Source organism: Notothenia rossii (assembly GCF_949606895.1).
Source record: "Notothenia rossii genome assembly, chromosome: 5".
Lineage (NCBI taxonomy): Eukaryota > Metazoa > Chordata > Actinopteri > Perciformes > Nototheniidae > Notothenia > Notothenia rossii.
Window position 1 is genome coordinate 89,343,262 of NC_136903.1, and position 11,233 is coordinate 89,354,494.

At 43.2% G+C, this 11,233-nt stretch overlaps 3 protein-coding genes across 5 annotated transcripts in view; 1 reads left to right on the forward strand and 2 right to left on the reverse strand.

Moving 5' to 3' along the window:
• Positions 1–4,530: 4,530 nt before the first annotated feature.
• LOC307042067 (CD276 antigen homolog) overlaps positions 4,531–11,233 on the reverse strand; it is a 30,161-nt gene continuing 23,458 nt past the window's right edge. Inside the window, exons 5-6 of one of the 3 annotated variants that reach the window (XR_013808985.1) lie at positions 5,665–5,988; positions 4,531–5,073 (exon numbers count right to left, since the gene is read on the reverse strand). Coding sequence is in view for 2 of the 3 variants with exons in the window: in XM_079685775.1 (XP_079541901.1) it covers positions 5,048–5,073 (26 nt within the window). In the remaining variant the exon portion in view is untranslated. Of the gene's footprint in view, positions 5,074–5,242; positions 5,989–11,233 lie in introns of those variants that run through there. The other 2 variants (XM_079685775.1, XM_079685776.1) reach the window with 2 other exon arrangements.
• On the forward strand, positions 8,229–9,939 carry LOC307042069 (uncharacterized protein). Its single transcript, XM_079685778.1, has 2 exons — positions 8,229–8,598; positions 8,824–9,939. The coding sequence occupies exons 1-2, from the start codon at positions 8,303–8,305 to the stop codon at positions 9,737–9,739; spliced, it is 1,212 nt and encodes a 403-aa protein (XP_079541904.1). The 5' UTR covers positions 8,229–8,302; the 3' UTR covers positions 9,740–9,939.
• LOC307042070 (uncharacterized protein) lies at positions 10,077–11,214 on the reverse strand (the record flags this gene model as incomplete). The annotated part of the gene is made up of 2 exons (XM_079685779.1): positions 10,077–10,767; positions 11,085–11,214. The coding sequence occupies 2 exons, from the start codon at positions 11,212–11,214 to the stop codon at positions 10,175–10,177; spliced, it is 723 nt and encodes a 240-aa protein (XP_079541905.1). The 3' UTR covers positions 10,077–10,174.

The following is an 11,233-nucleotide window of genomic DNA, read 5'->3' on the forward strand; positions in this document are numbered from 1 at the left end:
GGCAGCGGAGGTTGAAGTAGTGACACAGCCAGAGGTCTCCTTCAAATCGCTGATTACACTTCCAGTAAGAGAACGCCCAACCACCAGCCGCCAGAGGTCCAAACCTCCTTCCTATAGTTTGACGAGCGACAGCCATTTTGCTTTCATCAAAGGGAAAGGGGAAAAAGCAAAAGCCTAAGGAGAAGAACACTGCACAAGTGATCCAAGAAGTTTGTGCAATCTGCCAGCATTCATATGGGGACAGAAAGGACCCCAAGTCCAGAGAGGAATGGCTTTCGTGTGCAGTCTGTTTCCGGTGGTTCCATGAAAGCTGTGCAGAGGATAACGGGGTCTTGGACGATGATGGCTCCTTGACATGCAAGGTCTGCTTGTTTCCAGACATGTGATGTTGTAAGCAATTGTTTTAGGCAGGTTCATGTGTGTATGTGTGTGTGTGTGTGTGTGTGTGTGTGTGTGTTGCCTTCAAATATACCTGTTAAAGGTGTTCCCTGTGAAATACACTTCAATGATTTTTTTAAACTATTAGAATCTATTGTTGTTTGATGATGTTTGATTCTCCATGTAACATCCACACCTATAAGTCTAAATGTTGTAACAACAATAACATTATAAATAGTCAAATAGCTGAACATGGTATTGCACATTTAGCTTTGAGTGTTACTGACCTGAGATGTTTTTATTACATGAATTAAGGTGACTGAGGCTTTTCAACATAGACTTTCTAGTGTCCTACATTAAGAAATGCAGATTGTCCACATTAGGGCAAATCACCCTAACTAATGTTATACATTTTAAATTCTGTTAAGATGGTTTTGAAAAACTGCAAGATACATTATCCTATTTTATTACATGGCTTAGTTCAATACTCAATTCGATCAATTTTAACAGTTTTCCAAATGTAACAGTTTGAAAAGCAAAGCAAACTGTCTGCTTGTCTTTAGTTTTCCGCTCACGTGTGAGAGCAACATGGAGGACTTTAACATTTCTTTTAATAATATATATATTATATATATATATAATATATATATATATTTGGAGAGCACAGTAATTTGGAGGAATGCTTAGTGGCTGATGAGTCCCCAGTGAAGAAAATAAAAGACAAGCAGGACAAGAAAACAGCGGAGAAGTAAGAGAGGCCAAAAGACACAGAGATTTGAATGACAGAGAAATCGACCAAATTGAAGAGGACAGGCATGAACTGAATACAAACGGAACACAGTATGGGCTATGAAACTATTTAAAGACTTGCTAATCGAAAAAAAACAACCATCAGAGTTTGACAGCTACGGGGCAGAAACCCTCAATACGCAGCTGCGGTCCTTTTACCGAACGGTCCAGACATCAAACGGCAAAACCTATTCAGTTGCCAGTTACTTTGGCATCAGGGCAGGGCAGAGCCCTCTCTATGACTCTGGGGCAGGGATATCAACACACTCTCCAAGGTTTGACATCATGAACTGCGCTACTTTTAAAGCAAGCAACGATGTTTTCACATCTGTTGTAAAAAAGCTCTGCAAAAACGGGAAAGACGTCAGCCAGCACCACCCGCCTATCTCAGCTGAGGATTTGCTCAGGGCTCCACAGGCGCTGTCTGTGGACACAGCCGGAGGACTGGTCCGGAAAGTGTGGATGGATGTCCAGCTGCATCTTGCCAGACGAGGCAGAGAGGGAAATCGACATTTGATTCAAAGCTCTATTGTTTTGAAACTTGATGATCACGGATGTGAATATATATCTCTTGCTCACAACGCCGATACCAAGAATGATAAAGATCCAAAAGATACGAATAAAGAGAACGACAGAGGTTTTATTTTCGCCGAGCCTGAAAACCAAAATTGCCCCTTTGCCAGTTTCAAAAAGTATGTTTCCCTGAGCCCATCTGACGCCAAAGCCTTCTACCTTCCCCCACTAAAGAAGGACCAACAGCTTCTCAACAGTGAATCAGTGTGGTGTTCACGTGAGCCCATGGGACATCCTTTCTTTGGGCAAATGCCACTAAGCCAGGCAGCCCAGCTTCCAAAGCGCTACACTAACCATAGCCTGAGAAGCACGGCTGAACAGCTGCTCTCTCAGGCTGGTCTTGGATCAAAAGAGAGGATGTCTGTGACTGGGCACAGGTGTGAGAGCAGCCTGAAGAGTTACTGGGCTCTGACAATAACTGAAAGGGAGAAATGGAGCAACATCCTGTCCTCCAACCCAGGGAATAGCACCACATCGGGTCAGTGACTTTTAGTTGTCTGTCCTTACACACACATTAGCGGTAGCGATACAACTGTGGCAATATTGTTTCCCTTTTTTTACATGTTGGGAATTGTGCTTTCAGGTGTGTCATCTGCGAAACCCCCGCAAGGAGAGAGGATCGAGGACAGAAACGTTGATCTGAATATCCCTAAAGATTTCCTATTCGTCACATTGCACTATAAATGGAAACTTTCATGTTATTGTTAATTACAGCTAAGGCTCAAATGCTACCTTGCACATAGTTAGTTGCTATCGAATCAGTTCCTGTCGTTGCAATGTAGCCTAGCTCAAACGGCAACAACGGACTATTTTTCGTATCGGATGCATGTCATTGATTGTCAATCAATAAAAACATTTTCTAAATCAATAAAAGCATTTCAATTGTTGAGAATGTGGCCTTGTAATAAGCGGGATAATGCAAGATCAAGAACCGCGTCAGCAAAATGGCGCAGATTTTTAAAAGGCCGCATAATCCCCGCATTTTTCCACCAAAGTTGAGAAAAAAAAAGTTAACTCGTCTTGACGTGAAGTAGTGATGATGATGATGATGACGTGACGTCATCAGCTCGCGCATCACAGAATGTAAACAACACCGTAGAGTGAACGTGTGGAACTCACACGAGAGAGAAAACACCAAGATGAAAAAAATCTAATCAATCTCATTTACCGACGAACATTTCTGCTAAAGACCGGGCAAAAAGTGGGGGGAAACTATTCTGCACCCCGTGCAACTGTGTGTTGGAGCATAAGAGAAAATCGACGGTGACGACCCACTTTGATTCATTCAAACATTCGAAAATGCTTTCTTCTGCTGCGGACAAGAAAGCCAAACAACTCACATTCACCGAGGCATCAACCTCCAAAACCTACAAGATTGAAGCTGGTCAGATAACGAACGAGTAAATGAAAACAGAATGAGGAGGAGAAGTGTGTGTGTGTGTGTGTGTGTGTGTGTGTGTGTGTGTGTGTGTGTGTGTGTGTGTGTGTGTGTGTGTGTGTGTGTGTGTGTGTGTGTGTGTGTGTGTGTGTGTGTGTGTGTGTGTGTGTGTGTGTGTGTGTGTGTGTGTGTGTGTGTGTGTGTGTGTGTGTGTGTGATTAAAATAGCCCAATTGCTTTTACAATAAATAAACATTGAATGTGTTTAATTGAATAGTAAAGGGGTTTAACGTTAGCGGCAGGTTGTGTGTGAGAGAGAATAAATAAGACAGCCCAATATTTTAAAAAAAATCTATTTTTTTTCGCAACTTTCCGCAATTTCACCGCATAAAATCACATAAAACCCCCATATGTTTAATCGCATAATCAAGGATTGTAGCCCGCGTTTTTCTGGAGGGTCTAATCAATACAGTGGAATAAAATACGAATGATTGTGTCATCTGGAAATAATGAAGGGAAACTAATATCAAATATGAAAAAATAGAGGCTTCATAAAACACGGTGGAAAAACGATCTTTCTTTTGGAAATCAAGGCTTTATTTTTTTTAATAAAAAATTAACTGCAAAAAATAACTGAGTTAAAGAATCAAAGCGATACAAAACAGTGCAAGGAGCCGCTCTCATTAAAAAACGAAGGCCTTTCAAGTGTTTTTTGTTAACCTGAACACAAACTGTTAATTAAATGATGTCTTAAGGAATGATTCATTAACAATCTGTCTTTAACTTTCTCTCTCAAGTTTCTTTCTACTTTACAGTTTGTAATTTCAGGAGTTTGATATTTTACCCGTGAACCACGAGCCAGAGCTTCCTGTTAACCTCAAACTCATCAGAACCCTAAAACCAGCTCTCAACTCTCTGAAATAAATTAAAAACATAAATAATATAACATGCTCACAATATCAATCACACACGATGGTGTAAAACACAGAGTGAACTCACACACCTCAGCACAGGTGAACCCGGTGACCTTTCTGACTCACTGATCTGACTCCAGCAGGATTTTATTCTCAGGAGGATCAGCTACAGAATCTGCAGGAAGCGTGTTCTGAGAGGAAGTCTTCTTCTGTTCATCTTCAAGTTTCTTTATCTGATCTGCAGGAAGGAAAACAAAATGATATTCAAGATCCCACCTGACTTCAGGATGCTCCGGGTGTAAATACCAGCAGAATAATTATACAAATTAAAAATCTGTTAATCCGGTGATGTAAACATTATTTAAACCTACCGGTAAATTTGGTGCGGTCCTTGGAGTAAACAACGACTACACCAACAAGAACCACGAGAACTACAAAAAATCCAGCGCCAAAAACAGCAGCCATCCATCCAGTGATCGACCCTGAACAGAAAGGTTGATGTCACTCAGACGGTCAGAGCATGTTGTTCTCTTCAGATTAAAGCTCTCAGTCAGAGAACATCTGAAGCTGAGCTTTGCAGAGGAAACAGAGACGTTCACTCTGACCTCTCACTCTCCTCTACAAATTACAGTGTGTCCATTTAGTTTGATGTATACTCCAAAACACGTCAGAGGGCAATATATTCAGTGTTTGACTGCATCTATCTGAGAGAGGAAGACCCTCTGATCTGACACATTTAGACATGGGATCATCTTCTAACATGTGATGCTAGTTTGCTGATTCTCTAAAGACTAAAGTGTACTCTGAGTGTTTCTACAGAGAGGTTCTGCTGCTCCTCCTGAACTACAGAACGTCCTCCTCCCTGACTGCAGCTCAGTGAAGAGCAGATTCACATCCTGATGTTTCTCCAGAGGGAAACTCACTCTGGGTTTCTGCAGCAGAGCCTCCAGACACAAGTACACTTTCACTCAGGGGGGTCAAACTCAAGGCCCGGGGGCCAAATCCGGCCCGCCATTTCATTTTCTGTGGCCCCACAAGAGCTCTGAAAGAATATAATACGTTTATTATACGGTCACATGCCGATTTACAGAATCACGTGGCCCATAAACTACATGTCCCACAATGCATCTCAAATATGAATTTTGCTCAGAATTAGACTTTTTTTTTTAAATTTGGCTTTAAAAAAAAAAATCATTTTGTGACATTCTCACTGAAGAGACTTCCAATTATTTGCCCTGCCTAGACTTCAGCTTTCAGCCGTAGTTAATTATGAAGTTATTACTCTATCCCATAATAATCCAATGCAGAGGCAATAATGTAATATAATACATACATTTATATATATTAAATATTTATATATGTATTTTTAAATAGTCTTAAAGTTACAACCGGCCCTTTGAGTGCAACCATAACGCTGACGTGTCCCGAGATGAAATTGAGTTTGACACGGCTGCTTTCACTCATTCAGAAAACTCTATGAAGAACATGTAGAGATTCTGCTCTGAGGACACGTGGACACACTGAGGGAAAGACTCAGAGCTCTACACACACATTCACAAAGAATACAGTCTAACACAGTTATAGTTTGGTGAGCTTAAAGTTAAATATTAGATGAGTTAAAATCAGGACTAACCTGAGCTCCTCTCTGATTCTTCTCCTAAAATACAAAAGAAAGCATGTCAGAGTGATTGGGAACAATAAGAGAGGAAACACTGGAAACTAAACACACATCATTTATTGGTAATGTTTCCTCCAACCATCTGAACCTGATAGCTGGTTAGAGCCTGATGAGATCCTGCTGGAGTTGGATCTGACTCATGAGCATCTAGACTCAAACCCAGCTCTCTGATGTCACGTCTCTAACAGCAGCTGATCCTCAGATCAGATCCTCAGCTTGTGTTGATGTTGGAGTCGAGCTGCACGACACGTCTCCATGTCTTCTGTCCTCAAAGTCTCCCTGTGTTTAAAGTCAGTGAATGAACTCAGAGAAAGAGAACGTGGTCTCAATGTTTCCTCTCAGCTGGAGAACGTCTCAGTGATCAATGACTAACATGTTTCCTCTCAGCTGGAGAACGTCTCAGTGATCAATGACTAACATGTTTCCTCTGGAGAACGTCTCAGTGATCAATGACTAACATGTTTCCTCTGGAGAACGTCTCAGTGATCAATGACTAACATGTTTCCTCTCAGCTGGAGAACGTCTCAGTGATCAATGACTAACATGTTTCCTCTGGAGAACGTCTCAGTGATCAATGACTAACATGTTTCCTCTGGAGAACGTCTCAGTGATCAATGACTAACATGTTTCCTCTGGAGAACGTCTCAGTGATCAATGACTAACATGTTTCCTCTGGAGAACGTCTCAGTGATCAATGACTAACATGTTTCCTCTCAGCTGGAGAACGTCTCAGTGATCAATGATTAACATGTTTCCTCTGGAGAACGTCTCAGTGATCAATGACTAACATGTTTCCTCTGGAGAACGTCTCAGTGATCAATGACTAACATGTTTCCTCTGGAGAACGTCTCAGTGATCAATGACTAACATGTTTCCTCTGGAGAACGTCTCAGTGATCAATGACTAACATGTTTCCTCTGTAGAACGTCTCAGTGATCAATGACTAACATGTTTCCTCTGGAGAACGTCTCAGTGATCAATGACTAACATGTTTCCTCTGGAGAACGTCTCAGTGATCAATGATTAACATGTTTCCTCTGGAGAACGTCTCAGTGATCAATGACTAACATGTTTCCTCTGGAGAACGTCTCAGTGATCAATGACTAACATGTTTCCTCTGGAGAACGTCTCAGTGATCAATGACTAACATGTTTCCTCTGGAGAACGTCTCAGTGATCAATGACTAACATGTTTCCTCTGGAGAACGTCTCAGTGATCAATGACTAACATGTTTCCTCTGAGCTGGAGAACGTCTCAGTGATCAATGACTAACATGTTTCCTCTGAGCTGGAGAACGTCTCAGTGATCAATGACTAACATGTTTCCTCTGGAGAACGTCTCAGTGATCAATGACTAACATGTTTCCTCTCAGCTGGAGAACGTCTCAGTGATCAATGACTAACATGTTTCCTCTGGAGAACGTCTCAGTGATCAATGACTAACATGTTTCCTCTGGAGAACGTCTCAGTGATCAATGACTAACATGTTTCCTCTGGAGAACGTCTCAGTGATCAATGACTAACATGTTTCCTCTGTAGAACGTCTCAGTGATCAATGACTAACATGTTTCCTCTGGAGAACGTCTCAGTGATCAATGACTAACATGTTTCCTCTCAGCTGGAGAACGTCTCAGTGATCAATGACTAACATGTTTCCTCTGGAGAACGTCTCAGTGATCAATGATTAACATGTTTCCTCTGGAGAACGTCTCAGTGATCAATGACTAACATGTTTCCTCTGGAGAACGTCTCAGTGATCAATGACTAACATGTTTCCTCTGGAGAACGTCTCAGTGATCAATGACTAACATGTTTCCTCTGGAGAACGTCTCAGTGATCAATGACTAACATGTTTCTAAGAAAGCTGAACTCAGAGTTCCTGTTTGTCTCCATTTCATCTGAGAGGGGAGCTGTTGGAGGGGTTACAGTGTGTGTGTGTGTGTGTGTGTGTGTGTGTGTGTGTGTGTGTGTGTGTGTGTGTGTGTGTGTGTGTGTGTTCAGTATCTCAGCCTCTCTCAGTCTTCCTCTCATCTCTTTGATGAAGAGGAGGCTCAGAGTTTCAGATTAAACTTTCCACTCAGATTGAAACCATGGTAACCCCTGCAGAGGTCTTCATCACAACGTCTGGAGCAGAGAGGAAATCCACTCTGTGTTCAGACTGAAGACACATTTAAAACATCATAAATTACACAAAGAGAGAATAATGGAGGGAGAATCTTCTCACCACTGAGAGACACGTAGATGTGTGCAGGTTTACTCTTGATCTCCTCCTGAGAAGCCACACAGCTGTAGTTGTCTGTCTTGGTCACAGTAGTCTGGAGGGTCACGTCGTAGCTGCCTCCTCTCTCTGAGACCTGAGGCTCTGCAGCAGGGACCATGTTTCCAGAACTGTCCGTCCACTGGAGGAGAGGCTTAGGGAAAGCTCCACTAACGGTACATCTACACTACAGGCATCAAAAAATCTTGAAGCTGGGCGTGTCTGAAGCTTGGCGATTTCTCGCGCCCAAAGCGACCAACAGCCAATCAGGAATCTCCCGCCCGCCCCCGGCATACAAAGCGAAAAAAAAGCCCTCTTCTTCTCCACTATTGCCAAAATGGATGCCGGTTTTGTAGGAAGGGTAGCGTTGGTTTCTGCAATGTCTCGCAGGAGGCCACGTATTGTGCGTCGCTGTTGGGTACATCCGATACTCAGAAAACGTCTGCAACGGGGGGAATACCACGTTCTTGTCCAAGAGCTCCGCCTGGATGGTGTACTGTTTCAGCAGTACTTCAGGATGAGCAAAGACGTGTTCAACGAGTTGCTCGGGAAAGTGGGTCCACTGATTGCAAAGGCAGACACCCGTATGCGTTTGTCAATCCGACCCGCCGAGCGACTCGCCATCTGCCTACGGTACGTTTTGTGTATTTCTACTTCTTTAATATGACTCTGTATATAAAGAGAGAGAATGCATGCAATGGATGAATTATGAATGAAGTCTGTGATTTAGTTCAGATGAATGACATTAATTAAGATAGCTAGGTAAACACAGTATTGTGTGTGTGTGTGTGTGTGTGTGTGTGTGTGTGTGTGTGTGACATTTTTTTTTTTTAATCATGTATATTACTTTTTTCTCAGGTACCTGGCAACCGGTGACTCGTACAGGACCATAGCATTCAGCTATCGGGTCGGGCATGCAACAGTGGCTGTCATCGTGAAGGAGGTTGCGAGTGCCATCTGGACCGCGCTGGTTGAGGAGACCATGCCAGTACCACAGACGGAGGACTGGAGAGCCATCGCTGCTGGGTTCCAGGAGCGCTGGAACTTTCCGAATTGCGTTGGTGCCATTGATGGGAAGCACGTGGTGATCCAGGCTCCGGCAAATTCTGGGTCCCTCTACTTCAACTACAAGTCCTCCCACTCCTTGGTACTGCTGGCTGTCGTGGATGCCCAGTACCTCTTCACGGTAGTGGATGTCGGAGGTTTTGGAAGGAGCAGCGACGGTGGGAGCCTGCGAAATTCCGCTTTTGGAGAGGGCCTCCGAGATGGCAGTCTGCAGCTACCAGCTGACAGCGTCATCCCAGGAGCAGAGCGGCTGGGCCTTCTTCCCCATGTGTTTGTTGGGGATGAGGCTTTTCCGCTGCTGGACAACCTGCTGCGTCCATTCCCTGGACGTCAGCTCACGCGTGAAAGGAGGCTGTTCAATTACCGCCTCAGCCGGGCCAGGTTGGTTGTTGAATGTGCGTTTGGCGTCCTTGCATCACAGTGGAGAATGTTCCGGCGTGTCATCAACACCAGCCCGGAGGTAACAGAGTTGTGTGTGAAGGCCACCTGTGTGTTGCACAACTTCCTCCGCAGGAAGACAATAGGAAAGCCATCACGCACACCTGTCGTCCCTGTAGTCGCAGAGTCGAGTGATGACGCTCCAACCCTGCGCGATGCACCTAGGATGGGCTCAAACAACGCCACACGCCGATCCATCCAACTGCGGGAGACCTTCTGCTCCTATTTGAATGAGGAGGGTGTAGTGTCATGGCAGCATAAAGTTGTGTAGGGTCACCATGGCTCCTCCAAACCAAAAGCTCTTTTAAGAGCTACCCATTTTCTTTAAAGAGCAAATATTCCAAATGAGCCATTTTAAAATCAAACATTCCTAATAAACATGTTTCTTGAATTGATATTATTATATTATGAGATGACTAACAACCTTTTTCTTTCAGCCCTGTTTTTACTGATAAACCACTCATAATTTCAATAGGTTTTCACAAGAAAAATTACAGAAGAAAGCACATATATATATATATACATATATATACCGACATACATGAAGCTTCTGGTATGTTGCAACTGACAAACCACATGAACAAGTGAAGAAACAGTATAGTCATAACATACTTTAATGTTTTATTTGGTAATGTTGTGAGTGAAGTGTGTGTGATGAGTGTAAAAAAATGTAATGTGGATCAGTATGTGTGAAAAAAATTTTTAATTATAAATTGTCCTGATCCACCTCAAAAATTAGCTGGTGTATCCCGAGGCGGACTCTTGCCCTCTGTCCCCTTGTCATCAGCCTCATGGTGGGCAAGAGGCTCTTAAAGAACTGCAAGTCCTCGTCCTCCTCCACCACTGGTGGGGTTGGCTGGGCAATTGCTGGGTAATTGCTGACAGCAGACAGCAGACTTCGTTCAAACGAGGACATCTCCCTCTCCCTCCCCCGTTTTTTGCCCCGGACCTCAGCATTCTCCTCCTGGCTGGCTGCTGCTGGCTGACTGGTGGGCTGACTGGTGGACTGGCTGGTGGACTGGCTGGTGGACTGGCTGGTGGACTGGCTGGCTGGCTCACTCTCTACCTGGCTCTCTTCCTCTTCCACCAGGGTGGATGGAGGCAGGGTCTGCCGGGGGACATTGCTGGACGTCGCACGGTCTATGATGAATGGGGTTAAAAACCCCATCACTGCCATGAAACGCCAGGGTTTGTACCACCCTGCAGACCCTGCCCCGCTTCTTTTTGCCTCCTTCTCCATATTCTTCTCCTTGCGGAACCTGTCCCTCAGAGTCTTCCATCTCTTTTTGCACACATCCTCTAATAAAATGAAATAAAATAATAAAGTTAATAAATAAGTTAATTTCTTGAATTTACTAAATTATTCCTCCAATAATGAATGCTATTTTTATGCTACATGCTGGCTAAATATACTGTCTATGCTTGATAGCTGTGCATGTATTATACGTTATGTTATATATTTTGCTTATACTTATTATATTATATATATATTATATATATTATTATTTTATTATTATATTAATATATATTATATGTTATGCTACATTACTAGCTGTCCATTCAATGTTAAAAAGAAGTAAACTGGATATAAACTCCCCAAAGAGTTGAAAACCTACCAGTTTCACCAACTGTCTCTGCCACCTCCCGCCATGCCTGGTTCCTCCGGTTTAGGTCCCGGTATGTGAACAGAGTACAGTCATACAGTACTGGGACACTTGCCACGGCAATGATTAATTTATCCTCCATTTTATGACATATGGAAAAT

What these genes read in the sequence shown, in the direction of transcription:
- LOC307042069 (XM_079685778.1), top strand. Translation starts at nt 8,303, where the DNA reads ATGGATGCCGGTTTTGTAGGAAGGGTAGCGTTGGTTTCTGCAATGTCT. An exon ending in CGACTCGCCATCTGCCTACG is followed by an intron (nt 8,599 to 8,823) that starts GTACGTTTTGTG and finishes CTTTTTTCTCAG; the next exon opens with GTACCTGGCAACCGGTGACT.